Below are 21215 nucleotides of genomic sequence, written 5' to 3' on the forward strand. Positions count from 1 at the left end.
TGCTCAGAAAAAGGATTTAATACTAATATTCCAGTAGAGACTGTGTTACACAAATTGTTCTGTAATTTAAAATCCCCGACATCATTTGCATGTTTGGACTACTCTTAGGTTTCTAGAACTTATTACTCTCACAATGTAAACAAAAAGGTAACTCCAACACTATATTTCAAAATGGATAATCAGTACTTGCTGTCATTTTCCTCTGTTGTATGGAGTATTGAATTGAGTTGAGACTGTGTTTCTTATTGTGTCGGTTTTGCTTTTTTATCCCATCTTTTGGAAAGATAAATGCTGGGAGACAATCTTGAAATAAATATAAATTGATGTGTATTAAATGTATGACAGCTATAGGTTAACCATTTACATTTAGATCTGTGCTATAGCCTGAAAAGACCAGAATGAATAAGTGTTCAAACGCTGCCATCTAGCGGATGATAACCATAATCACAACTTAGTTAATGTACGTACATGTACTGCAACAGGAAGAAAGGTCAAAAGATGGAGTGTGGGTTATGATCGTATCATTCTGGTAATATATAACTTAACATCATATGGTATCACACATGCTCATGTACAAAGCTGTTGCATTATAGGAGAAAGGGTGTTAGGAAACAGAAGTTAATTCTACTTTGCAAACTGATTGTCAAAGTACACTTGATATTAAGGATATTTAAGCAAAGTTATCTACATACCTCTCCTAATTCTGACCTCAGCAAAGCATTGTTCCTTCAAGGATGAGATACTGTACTGGACAGACTCAGTACACTGAGTCTACTGGTATGCCTTAGGGCAGTGAAAAATATAATAAATTATATTTTAGAAAGTTTTATCACTGTACTTTCAGTTGCAGTAACTCACAGTACCAATTCCCAAGTTATCTTCTATGCTGTAAACAAGCTGGCTCTCACGTTTCATGGAACCTAGCAATCCTGCTAAGACATCTTTCCACAAGAATGAGTAATCATTCTTGTGTCAGTGCCCATTGCTCACTGACCTTTACTTGTACACAGCACTGCATGAGTTAGGAAATAACCTTATATGGACAAAGTCTTGTGTGTATTACTTTTTCAAGCCAGAAAACTGGTCAGGAAGACGAAGAAGAACAAGAAGAAGAAGAAGAAGCTATAAACAATTACTACTATGGGCTGAGGAGAAATTTGATCTCATATATAATTTGGGGGTTGATGATGTGCATAAGATGACTAACAAACCTTCTTATAGGAGTATGATATTGATTGCAAAGTATTGCTTGCAAGGTGAAGCACTATGTGTTCCCAGGTTGATTTTAATGTAAATCAGATATATTGAAAACATCTTTAAAGGAGGCCATCTTCAGTATTCTTATAATGATGACAGTTACGTCATATGAGCTAAGAGGTATAGATTCAGATTAGATTTTTTTTTAATACACTTTCATATTCTAAACCTTTATATTAATTGATTTGGAGTTACATTAACTGAGATACAATGTATGGCGTGTGGGAACTGACCGCTCCTAATTAAACTATAAACCTTTTTTAAAAAAGATTTTTTTGCAGTATACCATAAAGCATTATATTTACTGTATACTCTATTTTTAGTTTCAAAAAATAGACACTATAGTCTTGACAAGGGTTAAGTAATGTACATCTTTTGCACTGGGTCAGATGCCTTTTACGTCATACAAACAATGCCATTGAACAAAAACTTGTGTCTAACTGTACAGTACACAAATCCATAGATGCAATAAATATTTTCCCCTTTTGTATGAGGTATGTGATTGTCATTCATCAAAACTTTAGCTCGTTTGCATAAAATTGTCTTATAATCTTTAATAGTTTTTATAACAAAGAAAATGAAAAGTATGAGAGAAAAGAAATAACAAAGCTTCAGCAATCAAAGCCTGTGCTGCAGTAGCAGCAAGATGTGGAAAAAAAAAGTCATCTTAAAAAGGAACTCTAATAACAACCTTTCTAGAGTGTCTTTGATCTCTCGGTTTTTATGGTTTTATAGTTGCAGACTAGCTTCTATTCCTGGAAAGAGGAGGGTAAACTTTACTTCTCGTTCTGATGCTACTGCAGTTCATTGCAGAGGCTACCCTCGCAGCTTCAACAGCTGCTGACCATCATATTCCATTAACATACAATTAATTTCACTCAGTTAATTGGTTATTTTACAAATGTTAGTTTTAAAAACATCTCCCTTAAATCTTAAAAAAGCTCTACCTTCAAATCCTAAAATAACATCTAACTGTCCCCCTGTTTACCATGGGGCCCTAGAGTAAGTTTTTTTTCTTCCATCTTACACTGATAAATGCTTTTTTCCCACTCCTTCGTCTTTTTAGGCCCGTGGTTCCACTTCACCAACATTGATTATTTTCCAGACTGCCACGTTGCTCTCTGTGTGTTTTAGGAAAAGCTTGCTTACACAGAGGACTGCCTGTGTGAACCTTGAACAGACAAGGACCACTCTGTTGGATGTCATTATGATAGACACGGAGACCAGAAGGGGGGGACCCTGCACTCTCTCACGCTATGTATGACTCGGTAACTCTTTAACAATAGCTGTGCCCAACAGATTATTACTTTTATTTGGAGTTTGGGCATATGGGTGAGTGTCACACCCCTTACAGCTGAACCTTACAGTTCACACCAAAACCAAAGAAGAAGAAGAAAAGTCAGCGAAGGCTTGCCTGTGGGCGGAGAGTGTGATAATACCCTTCAGAGGAAGTGAGCGCAGTGTAGTGGAATGTAGCTGCCATTAGTGGGAGTTGAGCTGAAGCTGCCCAACTGCTAGCCCTCTAAGTTGTGTTTGAGCTAGAGACACCGAAAAGAGTGATGAAAACATGCCTCACTTCACGGTCGTACCAGTGAAAGATCAAGTTCAGGCTAGCTACGACAGTTTAGAGGGGATTAACTGGGTTGATTACAGGGATACTGGACAGGACTACCCTGATCATCAAGATACTGTCAGCTCTGATGGTAAGTCTAATAACTTTTACGCAATTCTCAACTTTTGAACAAAGGGACTTTTTAAGTTTTATAGTTCAAAGAAGTGTGTCCCTAAAGTGATAATTCATTAGCTGGACACGATATTTGTTGAGATTTGTTTCCTCCCGAGAGAGCCTTCTGAACAGCTGGTTGAATGGTTACCATGGCAATTCTCCATTGCCAGAAAGCAGTATTCCTGCAGTCTGTTTTTGATATTAGGATATAATTAGAGAAACATTTATCACATTGGAGCTGCTTTTTCCCTCCATCAGCAAGTCTTTTAACATAAACTCAGGGACAGATGAGTAACAAAGGGAAACAATGAAAGGGGTGAGGACTGTGGTGGGAAGAAACAAAGGGGATGGTGGTGTGTGTGAGTGGGGACTGTACTCCGGCAACAAGAAAGGCCTCAAGTGCTTCCTCGCACAAAAGATGGAGCTCTTTTTGTACCAGAGGAGTATTTTCTTTCATAGATCGGCTGCTAAACAAAACACAAGCAGATTCCTCCCTCCCCACTTTTCAGTCTAAGCTGTTTTCTGCACTGGATCATGATAGAAAGAGTGGAACCATACTCTGAAAGAAAAGACAGGGAGAAGCTCTGAGTTTGTAGCCTTTGGGTAGGATTATGTGAGAGCATTGCCAGTTTGCATTGCCAGTTACAAGCGGGAACTTATTTGCTTTAAATAAAAGAGACACATGGGGTGTGGCCTTCAAAGGGGCACCCTGCCTTTACTAAAAGTCCAGAAGGCTGCACAAGCCACAAGCAGCACTGTACATTTCTTACTATGTGACTGTGTTAGTTTATTTATTCTAGTGCAGCCACTGTTTAGTTTTTTAAAAATATGTTCGGCTGTGTTTGTCCAAAAATGTGGGAGTGCATGTGTGAGTAAAACATTTTCCATGATGCAGATGAGATTACACATGCTTCAGTGAGCCAAAGTCTCCAGTTGACTGATATTTGAAGCAAAACAATAAGAAATCTCAGCACATGTTGATGCAGCTCCTGGCTCGTATACTTCTGGAATATATGGAAGCCACCCATTAGAGTTGAAAAAATGGCACAAGTTGTCTTGAAATAACTCTGAAGTTTTTTTTGTATTTCCCACAAGGCTTTTGCTGTTTAACCTTGTCTTCCTGCTGTCATAATTCTCTCTAACCCACAAAAGAAGCTTCCTGAAGTGCGAAAAAAGCAACAACCATTAAAAATTTCAGAAGGCAGCATGGATGACTATGCCAAACATGATGAGAAGGATGTGAAACTACTAAATGATTAGAACAGCAAAATGTCCTATTGTTTTTCAGTTAATCAGATGTAGAAATTAAACTCTCTTTAGCTACTCAAGTTGACTGAGGTTTTATAGCATTGCTTTTCTTTAACATGTATGTTTTTAAAGCATCATACCATACTTAAGTATTTATGAAAATGATAATCAAAAGAAATGTGTTTTAGTAATTAAGATTGGAATATGTATAATATGAAGTAATTCTAGCTACATACATATTCATTTCTTCTCCATATTATCTTTCCATTCATCCATATTTAGACAGAAGAAAAAACTGGAAAGTAGTCTGTGGTAAACAGTTTAAAAAATGGGTGCATGATCTGGATGATTTCATCCTGGGAGTGGTGTGCCTGGCAGTGTTACATGCTGTATATGTCTGCTACAGTATGACGAATGCAGCATGGAGGAAGTGACACAGTGCGAAGTCTGTTTAAGGCTCTGAATTCAGCTCTGTTCAGCTTACAGGACAAACTGTGCAGTCATTACGTTGCTGTAGTTGAGACCCTGAAATAGCAGAATTCTTCTGCTGTGGGTTTACATTCTATGATTCTTTGCCCACTGTGCTTTAAAATATTGCTTTAGGTCATTGTAGTTTGTGTAAGTTTGTTTACGTACACCTCTCTTAAGGCCCAGTCACAGTATTGTAATCAAGCTAAAGTCTGGACTTTGACTGGGGCATTGCAACACCTAAATGCTTTTGTTTTTTCCAACAATTCTGTTGTCAATGTGCTGATGTGCTTGAGATAATTGTCCTGCTGCATGATCTAATATGGACCAAAGCACTAGACAAATACAGGCCATTTACCATTTACCAAGCATTAGTCACTGGAAAGGTAGACTGTCCAAAGGAAAGTCGTTTTATTCAGTTGAAGAAGAGCACCAAAACTGTGCTAACATGTACTTTTTTTGTTTTTGGAAACTATTCCAAACAAGTCTTTCAGTTCAGTCTTTTTTTGATTGCACTGCCTTGAACTTTGACATTTAGCCTGTAGCCTCTGAGATGTAGTCCCTGGATTGTTGGGGAATTGAGCATTCCATGGTTTGAACTTTGAGTGAGTTTAATAGGATGTCCACTCCTGGGAAGATTGTGGCATTGTTAAGCCACACCTGAATGCTACAGGTCAGCATACTGTCAAAATGTTGCCTTTTAAAGAGGTGCCCATGCTTGCTAATGATCATTTAATTAAGAGCACCTGGCTGCTACTTACTCTCTATTTATGTCTGTCCTGTCTATGGAATCATGAAGGGTGTTAATTTTTCATAGAGAAATTGCACAGAATTCTCTGAAAGGTTTTCTTTTTCAGGTGACTATAGGTGGCACTCTGATATAAAAGATAAACATACTTGGATGGAGTGGAAATATAGAGCTAGTGACAGAGTTAAAACACAATGTCACACACACACACACACACACCTTTCCAAGCAAAATGTCTGAGTTCAAGTACTTGTAATACATTTTGTCACTGGTGACATAGACGGTCATACCCTGATTAATGGATAATTTCATGCAATGCAGCTATCTTGCCATCCAGTCGTCAGCCATCTTTGTTCTATCTGCTGGTTTGCATGAAAGTGACAACAGTGCTAGCTTGAACCCCCACCTCCGAATGTTCCACCTCCCTAGCTTATGTTGAGGATCTCATACTTCAGTACAGCACTGTTCAGATTAAAAACAAAAACAAAACCTTCTGTACTTGTTGTGCAAGTACTGAAGGTACTAAGAAATATATATTTAGTATTTTGATCTTTTACCCCATTGCAGCATACTGTTTAGCATTCTAGGGAGATTGTGTGACCTTTCACACTAAACAAGCATTCACAAGTATTCACTCTACTTACAGAAAACACAACTTTAAACCACTTCGTAAAGACACAGCAGATGTTTTCCCTGTGCTCACTACATTTTACAGTTAATTTGTTTATCAAATACTTCAGACACACTGGCATGCCCATTTATTTTATTGGTGTGTTTTTGGAAATCCATTGTATGATAAACCTTTTACGACCCCCTGAGGTAATCGGACTGAGCAACCACCCTTTTCTCATCATTAGCACACATCAGAGTTAATATGTTTGGCTGTAAGTCTCAGCAGGTTAACATTCCTCTGCTCTGGTCAGATTGTACTCGCCATGAAATACTGTCATTACAACAAACCTTGCTGTAATAGCATTGCTTTGCTTACATGATTTCTTGCCAAAGGCTAAGACAATGAGGAAAGTGGAATTTCCGAGACCGTGCAGTAGGGTCCTTGATACCAGAGGCTCAGTGATGCGCAAAAGGCTGGCCTGTGTCATTTGATTGCATAGAAGAACTACTGTTGCATAGATAAAAATGGTCTAGATCTAGTTAATAACTACCTACAATGGGCACATTTGGACCAGAACTGGTTGGCTGAGTTACCATATCTTTCAAACTCTCAGGGGAGCTTGCATTGCTTATTTTGGAAAATGATGGTAGCAAGACACTATAACAAGAAGAAAGCTGACTAAAAATGTTCTGCTGAAAAGTCTTGTGTCCTTGAGTTTATGGTTGATATTACTTTGAGTTTAAGCATTTATGTAGACCATGTAGACCTGTTGTTTTGCTCTTGTATTGCCTCTAATGAAGTAATGGTTAACACATTCACAAGTAAAAGGTTGCTAGTTTGATTCCAGCTGGAGATACAAATGCCCTTTGGGGTTGTCAGGGAATCTGTAAAACTCTGCCAATTCAAACATGTGAATCTAACCGCGATGGGGACCTCTTGTGGCAAGTGAGCAGCCAAAAGTGACTTCTTGCACCAGTGTGGAAGACTTGTGCAGTACACATGCCATACGTGCCATCATGTGTAGTGAGAGAGCATACTGAGTGCACAACATAGAACAAGTTTGCCTTTTAACTATTTGTATTGCTGCCACGCAGCATTTGTATCCTCTTTGCACAACCCTGTAGAATAGACACATCAATATTTGCTTTGTATAAATTTGTTATATAAAAGCAAACACACTCACACGCGCACATATACACAGAGGGGGAAAGAGTGAGCTGTTTGCAGATGGTGTATTCAGTTGTCATTAGTACAATATCATTGCCAACTTACTTCATAGACTAAGCTAGGACTTAAGTCTCTCGCCCAGTGTTAAGTCTTAAATATTTATTAAAGAGGAAGTTTAGCAAAGAGGCTTTTTCAAATCCTAAGAAGCTAATAGACCACAATATTGTTTTCCATGTCTAATCAGCTTTACAAAGTAGATAAACACACACACACACACACACACACACACACACACACACACACACACACACACACACACACACACACACACACACAAACTCACACTCTCTTAGCCTTTCACCCTGTATTTTAACTTGTCAATGTAAAACTAACCCTGAGGAATATTAGTAATGCCATACTCATGTTTATTATTATTATTTATTTTGTTTTATAATAATATTTAATGGAATAAATTCATTTTATATATTACTATCACTATATCATAACAATAGTGTTAGTAAAAATAATAATAATAAAAATATCATAATAACACTGATGGATTTTAATATTTTGTGAGATATCTCAAACATGTTTTGTGAGATTTGATGAGTGTATAACATCATAAATAAACTTGAACTTTGGTTTTGTTTAGAACTTTGAAATGCATGTTGTGTTTGACGTGAGCTAAAATGTTAAAGTGGAAGTAGCCAGATAGTTTCTGTTGTTTTGGAAATCTCTACATGGATATCACCATTGTCAGTCATATAACATAGTATGATTTTCAAATGAATACAATTATACGTTAGTCAAATGCTTCTAACTGGATGTTCTTAACATGCAAAACGCACCTTATGCTGACTTTTTCAAACATTAGAGCCACCATCACTTTCAGTCGCCACAATTTTCACACAAACTGTCAGCGCTGAAATAATGAGTTAAAGTACTTAAGATTGTTTAAAACAATTTTGCAATGGGATCATATTAGCTGTGAAGCCTCTAGCTAGTAGTATACTAATATTATACCGTACCAATGAGATGCACTACATCTATCTTGGAACTCAGCCTTCATTGTTGTCTCAACTACAGATGTCTAAAATTTTTGGCGTGGTTGTAACAGTGTTGTATTGAGTGCCCCGTGATGGCTTTTCTATAGTGGAACTCAGAACGTCAAAACTGTATCAGCTTTGCTATCACTGCTGGTAAATAGATTTGTTGTTGTTTTTTTGTTTTTTATCTATTTACACATTTTTTCGTAGATAGATAGTTGACTTTTATATATAGGTCTTTTCATAGAGACACACTTCTATAAACTGTGTTATTCCCACAGTGAAGTTTTAAATCTTCTAGCTGTAGCTGTGAGCTGTTTTGCAGGGAGCACAGATGACAAGTTAGCACATGCAGTAAAGCCTCTGCTGTTCTGTGCTCACAGCAGGACTACAGTTTGCCTTCATAACAGGCCAGTTAATCTTTAATCTTTTAGATTAGACATTTAATGTGAGGTTATTAACAAGAAACCCCCTTCTGTCTCCTTGGCTCATTGTTAAAGTCAGATTTATGTTGCCTGCCCAAAAAGGAAAGAGTTGCACGCTTAACTATTTGATGTTTTAGCTCTTTGGTTATTATGCAGAGCATTCAGCATGGCCGAGTCACAGTTCTTGCCAGGAAGCAACTGAACATCTCATGGCAAACCAAACATCAAGACAACACTAGATGGCAGTATTGAGATAGTTTTTTTTTTTTCCTCTTATTGCCCCCTAGTCATCCTTGCATTCCAGCTATAGATAGGGGTTTCACGTGAATTTGGCCTTAAACTTTCAAAGATCAAGGTTTCTTTTGTAAAGAGAAATGTCAAGTTTCATATTATATCTTGTTACTGAGAATTTGCAATGGATGGTTTTCAATAACAGGTTTTTGCATGTATGCTTATCTTTTATATTGTGTTGCTTTTTGCTGCAGCCTGGGAGCACCAAAATGTGATTTTGCATACAGATATATCCAGAATGATCACGAGCACAATTTAGAAATGCAGAAAATATAAGACTGCTCTTTAAGGTGATACCGTGAATCCAACCCAGCCTTTATATTCCTGTGAGAAGGCTTGTGTCTTACATATGTGTGTAAGTGGTGTGTATGAGTCAGTAAATTATCCCTGTTTTCTCCACTCCCCACCTCTTACCCCTCCTCACTGTACGCCATGTGTTAGATTAGGCCCCTGAATGAGTATTCACCCTGGGTGACCGAGTGTCCTGGATAGCAGAACATAGCATACGCTACTGCACACTGCACAAACAGTGCATAAGTATGCTCGCTGATAGCGCTGTTAGCAGAAGTGGGATGCAGAACACAGGTGAGTAAGGACCAGCATGGAAGTTCAGCCAACCCACTTGCAGGTATTTTCTGCACAGTTGAGAATACTTTTCTATTTCATGTCCACTTGGTACGTTGGCTGGGTTTTTGTTGCAGGATTCATTTGGGTTTTAAGATGCCGCTGTTAAAGTTTACATGCTCCAATAATCCAAGGTTAGGTAATTTCTAGGTAATGAGATGTGTTTATGCCTGTGAGTGTGAATGTGTGTGTGTGATAAAGTTAGCAGAGCTGCTTTGCGTGCAGTAATTGCCCCAGGCGCTGTGCTTGTCTCTGTTTGATTCTCTTCCGCAAACGCAAACATTAATGAGAGTGAAACTAATTATAATCCTATTTATCACCTGGACTTGTGCTGCTTTTGGCCTTTCATTGCAATTTTGCTGAATGAATTGTCTTTCTAAAGATTACTGCTTCGTGAACGCTGTTAAGATGTTTCAATTAAAATTAGCAGTGACAGTTAAATGCGAAGAAGAATTGCTATGGAATAAAAAAATTGAATTACTATTTGTTTCTTTTTGTTTTCATTTTTTGCTCCTGTACAAGCAATAGTGTTGATAATGTTTTTCCTCTGTAATAATGTCACATATTTTATATAGTTCAGATAATTATTAATTTAAAAGAATCCATCAGGTGTTCTTTCTTTGAAGTGTTGATGTCTGTTTTGGTGTAAATCCATCAATGACTTTTTATGGTATTTGAGACTCACTGAGCCATTGTCTTTTGTCCATTTTACATATAGCTTTCATTTATTTTTTGTTAAAGAAGTGCTCGACTTTACCATCACAAGATGCTGTAATGATGCTACAATATTGTTTCAGCCTTTACAAACATTTTGGGAACCATACCTCATATTAGTGAATCAGTCATTAGCTTTGCTTATGTAAATGAGAATAATGTTTGCCATATTTACTGTCCAGAAAAACATTTGGTAGGCCTAAACTAAACTGCTGGTTTTCCACATCTTTGTTTTCATTATGTTTTTATTTACTTTTCTATCCCTTTCTCTAACAGGACATGGCAACCATAAAGAAGACAGTCCGTTCCTTAACAGTTCTGATGCTGCTAGCAAGAAGAATGACTTCTATGACAGGAACCTGGCATTGTTTGAGGTTTATTATTTTTACTTTGCAGAATCTCTGTCAGATTATAGATTAAAACCAATCTGCTGAGATTAACTTCATGTCCTGTCTTCTTTCAGGAAGAGCTGGACATCCGGCCGAAGGTTTCCTCTCTGCTCAGTCGCTTGGTCAACTACACCAACATCACCCAGGGCGCCAAAGAGCATGAAGAAGAGGAGAGTGCTGAGGCGTCACGTAGGAAGACCCCCAAGGTCAGTAGTCGGGGCAGAGCAAGGGAACACTGTGCTTCACTGTTTTAAAAATCTGTACACTCTGTCTTTTGAGGTTTGGAAACATTATACTCCTCTGGTGGTTCTCTCCCTTCCACTTTGTCCATGTTATTAAGGCTTGCTGATTGATTGCTAATGCCTTTCTACACTCTGCATTTAGACTGTGGCTGCGTAAGACCTGGATACATGCAACGAGCTGATAACATGATTGAATGACCTTTAAAAAGTACATCAATCAATACTAATGATCAATACACTTGTTTCCTGAAATGTCATGCTCAATACTCTTCTCTCTCTCTCTCTCTCTCTCTTTCTCCCCCACCTCTCAGTCTCCCAACATGGGCACTCTGATGGGAGTCTACTTACCGTGTCTCCAGAACATCTTTGGCGTTATTCTCTTTCTCCGACTGACATGGATTGTCGGGATGGCTGGCATCGTACAGTCCCTCTTGATTGTCCTTATGTGCTGTTCATGTGTTAGTATGCACAAGCACACTATACCCAGATATACACACAAAATAAAACCTGCTTAGTTCTCCGACCAGTGTGGGACATTAGCCAATATTTTGTTGCTAAACCAGTCAATCAAATTCAAATGTTGGATTACGTAAAACTGCAGCAATTATTCAAAACTAAACAGTTTTTTTGTCTGCTCACCATGCCCCCACTGTCTTGTCTCAACAAATACTGTGCATGTTCTGAGTTACATATTCTGATCTTTGTAGGACTAGATTAATGCCAAGACTTTTCTTTAGCTATCAGTTAGATCTGCAGATGTTAACATTATACCCAAGAAAGAGAAGTTGCCGTGGTGTCTGCATATGTTTATTTTCTTTTCTCTTTTGTTTTTTAGACTATGCTGACAGCCATATCTATGAGTGCCATTGCTACTAATGGAGTTGTTCCAGGTAACACTTAGAACTTCTTTATTCTCTTCAGTTCAGTGTAAAGGTTTCTTTAATTTTATTCTATATTATTTTTTTATCCGTTTTAAATATGTGTAGATTATTTTGCCAGTTAATTAAAATTGCACATTGGCATTTGCTATATAATCTGCTGGGTGCTCAAAAAAGAAAAAGAAAATGAGAGAAATTTCCAGTGAATTTTTGTGTTGATGTCTTTTGTGTATAGCTGGGGGAGCTTATTTCATGATCTCACGCTCACTTGGTCCTGAATTTGGAGGAGCTGTGGGGCTGTGTTTCTACTTGGGCACTACCTTTGCTTCTGCCATGTACATACTGGGGGCCATCGAAATCTTCTTGGTCAGTTTGCCAAAATGATATTCTCCTGTTGCATTCAAGCTCACATCTGTATAGTAAAATATAGTTCTAGATATGGTTTATTAGTTGCATAGTATGGGTTTTATACTGTATAGGGTTTATATCCTGCTATGATTTTTATTGTATTTGTTTTCCTTTCTAGAAATATCTGGTTCCCCAGGCAGCCATCTTTCATGACACGGAGCCCCATAGGAGTGACGGTGCCATGCTGAACAACATGAGAGTTTATGGCTCTTTATGCCTCAGCCTGATGGCTGTGGTCGTTTTTGTAGGAGTCAAATATGTCAACAAGTTGGCCTCTCTTTTTCTGGCCTGTGTGATTATCTCAATTGTCGCGATTTATGCTGGGGCAATCAAATCTGTGACTCATCCACCCGAATTCCCGTAAGTCATAGTAAAATAAACATGTCTTAACAAAACATGGTGAGAAATATGTTTTTTATAATGTTTTTTTTTTAAAAATAGAAAAACTAGTTAAATGCCTAAACAGGCTTATTGAAGTCAATTTTATTCCTAAAAAAAATGGTGACAAAATTAGTATGAATTTAATAGACGGTTATACTAATGCAGCTGATATGTTTTATGTTATACTGATGTATAACGTTGATATTTTCATCTTTTGTCCATGTTCTTGTTGTAGGATCTGCATGTTGGGCAACAGGACTTTGGTCAGAGATCGCTTCGACGTCTGTGCTAAAACTATAATAAAGGGCAACATCACAGCGCCCAGTCAGCTGTGGGATAAGTTTTGCCTACCAGGGAACATGAGCAGTGCTCATTGTGATGACTACTTTATCCAGAACAATGTGACAGAGATACAGGGCATCCCTGGACTTGGCAGTGGAATTATTAGAGGTAAACACTGACAAGGTATTAGTATTTGGTATTCTGCATTTTAAGAGTAGGCTGCCCTTGAGGTGGCATGAAGCATACAAGTTAGTAGAAAACAAGCTGCCCTAGTGTTTTCTTAATGTAATCTCATGTAGTCTTACGTTACAAAGAGATAAATGTGATATCAGGAAGTTTTCTTTTCAATGGCACTGAGGCGTTGAAGTTCATGAAAGTCCAATTTTAAGTTCTGTCTAAACATCAAATCTATCTTTTTTTTTTTCATCCTATAGACAACATGTGGGGAAACTACCTAGAGAAAGGGGAGCTGTTGGAGAAGGCGGGGCTACAGTCTGTGAATGCCCATGGGGCTTTGGAGAACTTTGGCATGTATGTGTCAGCAGATATTGCTACATCATTCACACTTCTGGTGGGGATCTTCTTTCCATCTGCCACAGGTAGGACAGTATGATAAAGCTGACAATCTAACTTTAAGAATAAGATATACAGCTTTTATGACACTAACGTCAGCCTACTGGAAAGGTAAAAACCCATTTTTAAACATTACATTCGTCAAACATGACATGGTTGTGACAATAGCTTGAGTGTGCGATTATATGAAAGTTCTTTAGAGTTTAAAGCATTAATATGCATTTAGTAATTTTATGCTACCTTTCATGTTCTCATTTCTAAAGTAACACATGAATAGTCAAATTGTGTGGAGATGGCACAATGCTCCCTACAGACAGTAGGGGGCATTGTTTAACAGTTTTAAAATTTGTGTTGTTTTTATCTGTGGTCCATTCCTATTGCAGGTATCATGGCAGGCTCCAACAGATCTGGTGATCTCAAAGATGCTCAGAAGTCTATCCCTGTGGGAACTATCTTAGCCATTACCACCACTTCACTTGTTTGTATCCTCACTTCTGGCGAATACAAACTCACAATGTTTATTTTTGCAATTTAAAGTTGACTGAAAAGCAGGTATGCAATGCACATTGGTTTTACTTCGAGATCCTTAACTTATGGTAATCAGATTTTAGTTCTGTGGTCCTGTTTGGCTCATGCATTGAAGGAGTAGTCCTTAGGGACAAGTAAGTTTATTTTTGCAATTATAATGACTTTACTATTACAACACTTACTGTAAATGGTAAGGTTTCACAATTGGAAATAAATAAATATACATATAGTAGTTAGATATTTATTCAATCAGCTTGTACTTGCAGGTTTGGGGATGCAGTTAAAAAAAATTTGGTGGTGGGAACTCTTGCCTGGCCATCTCCATGGGTCATTGTTATTGGCTCCTTCTTCTCTACTGTTGGAGCAGGCCTGCAGTCTCTCACAGGAGCTCCACGACTTCTACAAGCCATTGCAAAGGACAACATCATTCCCTTTCTGAGGGTAGGACAGCACAGCTTTGATGTGGTTCAACAGCTATTTCTGTAGGGGAAAAACATTAAAGCAACTCTGCAAAACAGAAATAGCCTCTGTACATATACAGTATAATAAGAAAATAGGTTAATCCAATTTTCATTTTTTCCTTCTTTTGGGGTTTTTGTTTTGTTTTCCCCCTGAAATATTTGAATAATTGCGGTAACTTCCCAATACTTATTTGCATCAGGTAATATCTTATTTACAGGATTGTTTGAATATAAAAAAGTATGAAGCACGAAGACATTTGCATTGCTTTATGCGAACTATTTGAATTTTTTTTTTTTTTTTTTAGGTGTTTGGTCATGGTAAGACAAATGGGGAGCCTACGTGGGCACTGCTGCTGACTGGGCTTATCGCTGAGCTGGGGATCCTTATTGCCTCTCTGGACATGGTGGCTCCTATCCTTTCCATGTAAGCTCACATATATGATATTATGATATTGTAAAATATTGAGCATATATTCCACAAACAGGCCTTTCTCTTTCATCAGAACCATCAAATATATCTTTTATATCTTTTTGTTAAAATCTTTTATCACTTTACTTATCTCAGGCATCAAATTTCCTCTCTGTGGTGCTCTACTATATTATCTACTTTACATGTTTTATTTTGTGCCCTTTTAACAGGTTCTTCTTGATGTGCTATCTCTTTGTGAACTTAGCCTGTGCAGTGCAAACTCTTTTACGCACACCAAACTGGAGGCCAAGGTTCAAATATTACCACTGGTAAGTAAATGTGTTGTATATTTATGTTTTATGATGAATTTTACTAGTTTTGCACCCTTTATAGTTTTATTGGTGACACCTGAGAACCAGTGGCACCTACGTTATCATGCAAAAAATAATTTCAGCTTTTATGTATCGTACTAACAGGGCTCTGTCATTCCTGGGCATGAGTATGTGCCTTGCTCTGATGTTCATCTCCTCCTGGTACTATGCCATTGTGGCCATGGGCATTGCTGGGATGATCTATAAGTACATTGAGTACCAGGGGTACGTCTGGAATTCACTTTACACTGTTTTGATGTTCCTATCCTACAACTATAAATTCTCATGTGGTTTGTTGTGGTGGTTGTTTTTCCATGTGACCTTTGCATATAAGTAGTAAATATCATTTGACAACTAATTATTTCATCTGTCTCGCATTACTATGACTTTTTTCCTCTCTTAAACAAAAACAGAGCAGAGAAGGAGTGGGGAGATGGCATAAGAGGACTCTCTCTTAGCGCTGCACGCTATGCCCTACTAAGACTAGAGGCTGGACCACCACACACAAAGAACTGGAGGTATAGCTACACTTCAACACCAGCGTTGACTTTTTCCCTTTAGATACTAACATTTGGATCCCATTTTTGAGGAACATGTTGCATGCTGGGACATAAAAGTTTCCACATGTGTGTTTATGAGAAGAATGTACACACAATAAACAAAGCAGCATCCAACATCCTGCAATCCACTGACCACAAGCAAATAGCTGACATTGGTACTGGTTCCTCGTAACAGCACAACATATTCATTGAGTATTATGTTTAAAGTATATGCACAACCAATGTTATAGAAGTTTTGGTCAGTTTTTTTTTTTTTTCCCCTTGTTTTTAGTTGATAGCGTGACTGCTTGGCAGTTTCAGTAAGTTAGCTTGCCACACTGATATTGCCACACTAAGTCTGAACTTCCTGTCACAATGAAAGAGAAAAAAAAAGTCACTATCTGCAGAAAACAATTCAATCGAGGCAATAGTTAGATTAAATGTAAAGATGATAGCCTAATAAGCAAAATCAAAAATATCTAGGTAACTGGGCAAACTTTTGGTATTCACGTAATACTTTGAATAATTCTGGTCAATGTGGAAATCAGTCCTAAGACTTCAGCATTTCAATAGGACCTAATTCATACTGAAACAAATATGATATGGGTCTAAATAACTGGAACACTGGTGTTTCAGTAGTTAAACAACAATCCTACAGTTTGTAATTAATAAGCACAAAGTCACAGCCCACTCTTTCATCATTCCTTGTTTATGGTGAGTCATAGTTCATTGTCATGAGTGTTTTCGTGATGTCCTTATTTTGGTCAGAGTTGCAGCACTGAATTAGAATTTCTCCATTTGCTATTTACTACTTTGTACATTGCAAATGGAGAGGATGCATTCTCATATAATCTATAACTTTCCGCATTGCAGACCTCAACTGTTGGTGCTGTTGAAACTAGATGAGGACCTCCATGTAAAATATCCCCGACTGCTCACCTTTGCCTCGCAGCTGAAAGCAGGAAAAGGCTTGACCATTGTGGGCTCTGTTATCCACGGTAACTTCCTGGACAGCTATGGAGAAATGCAGGCAGCTGAGCAGGTAGACGCGTGAAAGGGATGCATGGAGCACTCTATTGTTTTCTATTATACTGTGCTGCTGAGAAAGCGGCTGATTGTTACAAATGAACACCCTTTGTAATTTGAAAAACACAATGAAGCATAGAAATGCTTCAGCGTGAATTGTGAAATTTATGTCACATTTCTTCAGCGGTGATTGCTTTATCATTATTTTTTAATGCCTTTGTGATGTTATTCAAAGGGTATGGCAGCAAACTGCTTGTTGTTAGCGGTCTAACGACCAATGAGCCATTTCAGACAAAATAAGGGGCAGTGCTGTAAGATTTTTCCTAATGTGATATGACTGGTATGACTCCCCCAGAGAATATAACAACAGAACCAGGTTTTCTGTTGGCTATGTTGCAAGAAAATACTGAAACCGCTCATCTTCTGTTCACTAAATGCTGAGGTTATTCATATATTTTTCATTAGGATGGATACTGTGGATACTGAGCAGGGAGGCAAACACGTGCATTTAATTTATCTGATGAATAGCTTCATTATCATTCTCTGTCATCTGTGATTCCATTTCTATAACTAATTATCTATTTTCTTCAGTGATTATTATGTAGGTCTACTATGTGTAGTTTACCAATGTAAAACTTATATATATTCTTTTTTATAAAGAACTACTATTCAGTCTTTCCACATATTTCTTCCCCTCCCAGGCTATCAAGAATATGATGGAAATTGAGCGGGTCAAAGGCTTCTGCCAGGTTGTGGTTGCATCTAAGGTACGGGAGGGCATTGTCCATTTGATCCAGTCATGTGGTCTGGGTGGTATGAAGCACAACACTGTCGTAATGGGATGGCCATATGGCTGGAGACAGAGTGAGGACCCTCGAGCCTGGAAGACTTTTATAAGTAAGAATCTTAAGAAAATGAAACATCACAAATTCAGTGGGGTCCCCAGTGATGGCTGCTTGCCCAGATTATGTTTTAGACAATCTACAAACCTCTATAATAAAGCTAGTCTAACTTGTAAATATACCTTGTGGATGCTTAACCATGGGTTTCAGTTGGATTGATATATCTAGTCAGCCACTCATTTGTTTGCATTATCTGTATCCAGTATACTTTTTACACTATGTGATTTGTGTAAATATCTTAGCCTGCACATTTTCATCCAAACCCAGACACGGTTCGCTGCACGACAGCTGCACAGCTGGCCCTGATGGTGCCCAAAAATGTGTCCTTCTATCCAAGCAACCATGAACGTTTCACAGATGGCAACATTGATGTGTGGTGGATTGTCCATGATGGGGGGATGTTAATGCTGCTGCCTTTCTTGCTTAAACAGCATAAGGTGAGATGAAAATATTACATATATGTGAGAGTTTTTTTTTTTTTTTTAATTCATGGTAATTCTGAGCTTAAATGTTTCACTTTTCATCAAAAACACGATTTAATAATAATCTGCTTAAATAACTCCTTTTCTTTAACCCGCCTTTGTTAAGTTTGACTTTATATGCTGTTCTAGGAATTGTCTTTAAAACTGAGGTTTCTTTTTTGTTTAATCATTTATTTATTGCACAGTGTATTATCGTTGTGATATCTCAAGACTTTATTTGTAATTTAGGTCTGGAGGAAGTGCAAGATGCGCATCTTTACTGTAGCCCAGATGGATGACAATAGCATCCAGATGAAGAAAGATCTGGCCACTTTTCTTTATCAGCTGAGAATAGAAGCTGAGGTGGAAGTGGTGGAGATGGTGAGTCCCAGTTATACAACTAATTTTGAAAAAAAAGAAAAGGAATTCTTATGCTTTGGATTAAAAAAAAATGTTAGTGACTTGGTCATTTAACAAAAAATCTCAAACCAGTCGTGTATGACGTCAGGTTAAACTGAAAACATCAAGTTCGTTGCTTACTATAAGGCTCCACCAACCTGTACGTGAAGAAAAATGAAAAGCTGGAACAAACTAGTGCTTAACTTAATATTTCAGATAACAGAACACTGTGAATGAATTCGTTTGCACTTCCAAACTCCCTATGTTTCATTTACTATAACCATTAACATTACTCCCCCCCCCTCCCCAAATGTCATTCTAGCATGATAGTGACATTTCAGCATACACCTATGAACGAACATTAATGATGGAGCAGAGGTCCCAAATGCTGAGGCAAATGAGGCTTTCCAGTGCAGAAAGACAGCGAGAGGTAGGGTTGTTTTGAACCTTGTTAAACTCCGGAAAGTTATATTTGTGAAATATATGCATTTTTCAAGTTTAAGCTTAATAGAGTGACAAAATAAAACCTCATTTGACTCCTATGGAATCCCAAGGCTCAGCTTGTTAAAGACAGACACTCCTTGGTGCGTATGGGGAGTCTGTACTCAGATGAGGAAGAGGAGATTGTGGAAGCTCCTCCAGAGAAGCTTCAGATGACATGGACTCGAGAGAAGTGTGAGGCTGAGAGGAGGAACAAAAACAATGCACCTGAGAACTTTAGAGAGCTCATAAGCCTCAAACCGTGAGTCCGACTAAGTCAGATTAAGCTTCAGCTTCTTCTGGAATGATTAAACCATTTTACTTTTAACCACTAAAAGCACGCACGTTGAAACTTTATCTATTACTTCTCTGTGTGTCTTGAGTGAAAACCTTTTAGAGGCACAAATCAAACTATCTCCATTGCTACATTCCAGGGATCAGTCCAATGTGCGGAGAATGCATACGGCTGTGAAGCTGAACGAAGTAATAGTAAACAGATCCCATGATGCTCGATTAGTACTGCTCAACATGCCAGGACCACCCCGAAACACAGACGGAGATGAGAACTGTATCCTTTGCCACTGAAATTAAAAATGCTGTTTTGGGTTGTAGTGTGTATACAGAATGTATAGGTTTTTGTCTAATTGGTGTAGTTTCTTTAACGGTACCTCAGACATGGAGTTTCTGGAGGTGCTGACTGAAGGTTTGGAAAGGGTGCTTCTGGTGAGAGGTGGAGGGCGGGAAGTTATTACTATCTACTCATGACTAAATAAGAGCTGCTATACGAGGGCACTGACCTCATCAGAATAAATTCCACCTCTGTTCAAAAGGTGGCAACCAATTTGCCTGCAGACAATTATGCGTAGATGCATAAATTTGATATTTTTTTTTTTATGGACTTTTGATTATAAAAAGAGGTTCATTCTATTCTTGTAGAATATTGGGACACTTTTGAATACATATCATCCTGTTTGTTCATTCTTTTATAAATGAAAGCTGTCATTTATGCTCTTTTATTTCAAAACTTGTCAGAAACAAACTTTTGGGAATTTGTTCTTATTTTTTAAGGTACTGATTCTGTACCTCTTGTACATGATATTAAAGCTATATTTGGCAATTTGATAGGCAGGAATGTACCGAGTATTACACATTTTGTTAGAACAGTATTAATAGGATGCCAGATTATTATTCTGAAACAATTCTCTGATTATTTTAGGGAAACACAAATATTTATTTATTTATTTTCTAAACATTTCCCCGATGAGAATAAAGAAAATGTTACTGTGGGTATCGAACAAAGCGATGGATATTTTGTGTATTGTACAGGTGGCTTACAATCTAGATTGTAAATCTGGATGATGGACATTATAATGCAAGAGGAAAGAGTAAGAATTTGTATTTTTTTAAGATATGAGTCAAAGTGTTCATGAACATGACCTTTAAACTGTTGCATGTATACTGATAAGCTTACATGTTTATAAAAAAGATGCTTTAATTTAAAGTTGGAATCCTTATGGTTTAATTTTTTTTTTTTTTTAAATCTACTCATATTTTTTACAGTTGACCTTTTCTTTAACTGCCACTCTAAATCCATTCTATAAAACAATGGCTATCTGTATCAAATCTATACCTATTAGTGTGGAAGTCTTCTTTTTTTTGCACTGGATTGTAATTTTCAGACTATATACACACACACACACACACACACACACACACACACACACACACACACACTATTTTGTAGCTTCTAATAGTTTATATTACCACAGGCATCACTAATTCAACTAAGACTGAAACTCTACAAGGATTACATCTTTAAATTAATCTAATCTAGAATCTGAATATGTTTTTAGACTTTGTTTTGTGTATGTTTTACCTGAGAAACTGAAGATAATCAGTATTTTAGATCAGGGTGTAGTGTCTGGAACGACTATATTTTTTGTGTTGACTAAATAGTTTTTTTTAAAGGCAAGGGTGTGTCTTATGGAAAGTATGACAAGTGTGCAACTATTAAACACTCAATGTCAGAACAGCATTCCTGGTTCAAATTTATTTAAGCTATTTAAACCATTGTTAATTGCAGCAAACTAAATATGTATTTTTTGTTTTTGTTTCTCTTTTTTTTTGGTTACTGTATTTCTGGCACAGTCCACTACTTC

General features: G+C 37.6%; 1 protein-coding gene across 2 annotated transcripts; it reads left to right on the forward strand.

Moving 5' to 3' along the window:
• Positions 1–2523: 2523 nt before the first annotated feature.
• On the forward strand, positions 2524–21091 carry slc12a4 (solute carrier family 12 member 4). 2 transcript variants are annotated; one of them, XM_040011399.1, is made up of 24 exons: positions 2524–2960; positions 10604–10701; positions 10791–10922; positions 11270–11416; positions 11794–11848; positions 12072–12202; positions 12363–12604; positions 12861–13075; positions 13342–13506; positions 13864–13962; positions 14085–14142; positions 14275–14449; positions 14775–14893; positions 15109–15207; positions 15355–15474; positions 15663–15767; positions 16662–16830; positions 17516–17711; positions 17984–18153; positions 18427–18558; positions 18899–19006; positions 19131–19318; positions 19491–19624; positions 19730–21091. In XM_040011399.1, the coding sequence occupies exons 1-24, from the start codon at positions 2825–2827 to the stop codon at positions 19819–19821; spliced, it is 3285 nt and encodes a 1094-aa protein (XP_039867333.1). In that variant the 5' UTR covers positions 2524–2824; the 3' UTR covers positions 19822–21091. The 2 variants fall into 2 exon arrangements, with proteins under 2 accessions (XP_039867333.1, XP_039867334.1); XM_040011400.1 differs by lacking the exons at positions 2524–2960; positions 10604–10701 and having other exon boundaries at positions 10814–10922; positions 11101–11416.
• The last annotated feature ends 124 nt before the right edge of the window (positions 21092–21215 follow it).

Source organism: Simochromis diagramma, unplaced genomic scaffold (genome assembly GCF_900408965.1).
Source record: "Simochromis diagramma unplaced genomic scaffold, fSimDia1.1 OVJJ01000603.1, whole genome shotgun sequence".
NCBI classification, from domain to species: Eukaryota; Metazoa; Chordata; class Actinopteri; order Cichliformes; family Cichlidae; genus Simochromis; species Simochromis diagramma.

Excerpts from the sequence above, each read along its gene's own strand:
- slc12a4 (XM_040011399.1), top strand. The coding sequence starts at position 2,825 with ATGCCTCACTTCACGGTCGTACCAGTGAAAGATCAAGTTCAGGCTAGC. Across the intron at positions 11,849-12,071 it reads TACTAATGGAGTTGTTCCAG|CTGGGGGAGCTTATTTCATG; the intron begins GTAACACTTAGA and ends TTTTGTGTATAG. Across the intron at positions 15,768-16,661 it reads CCACACACAAAGAACTGGAG|ACCTCAACTGTTGGTGCTGT; the intron begins GTATAGCTACAC and ends TCCGCATTGCAG.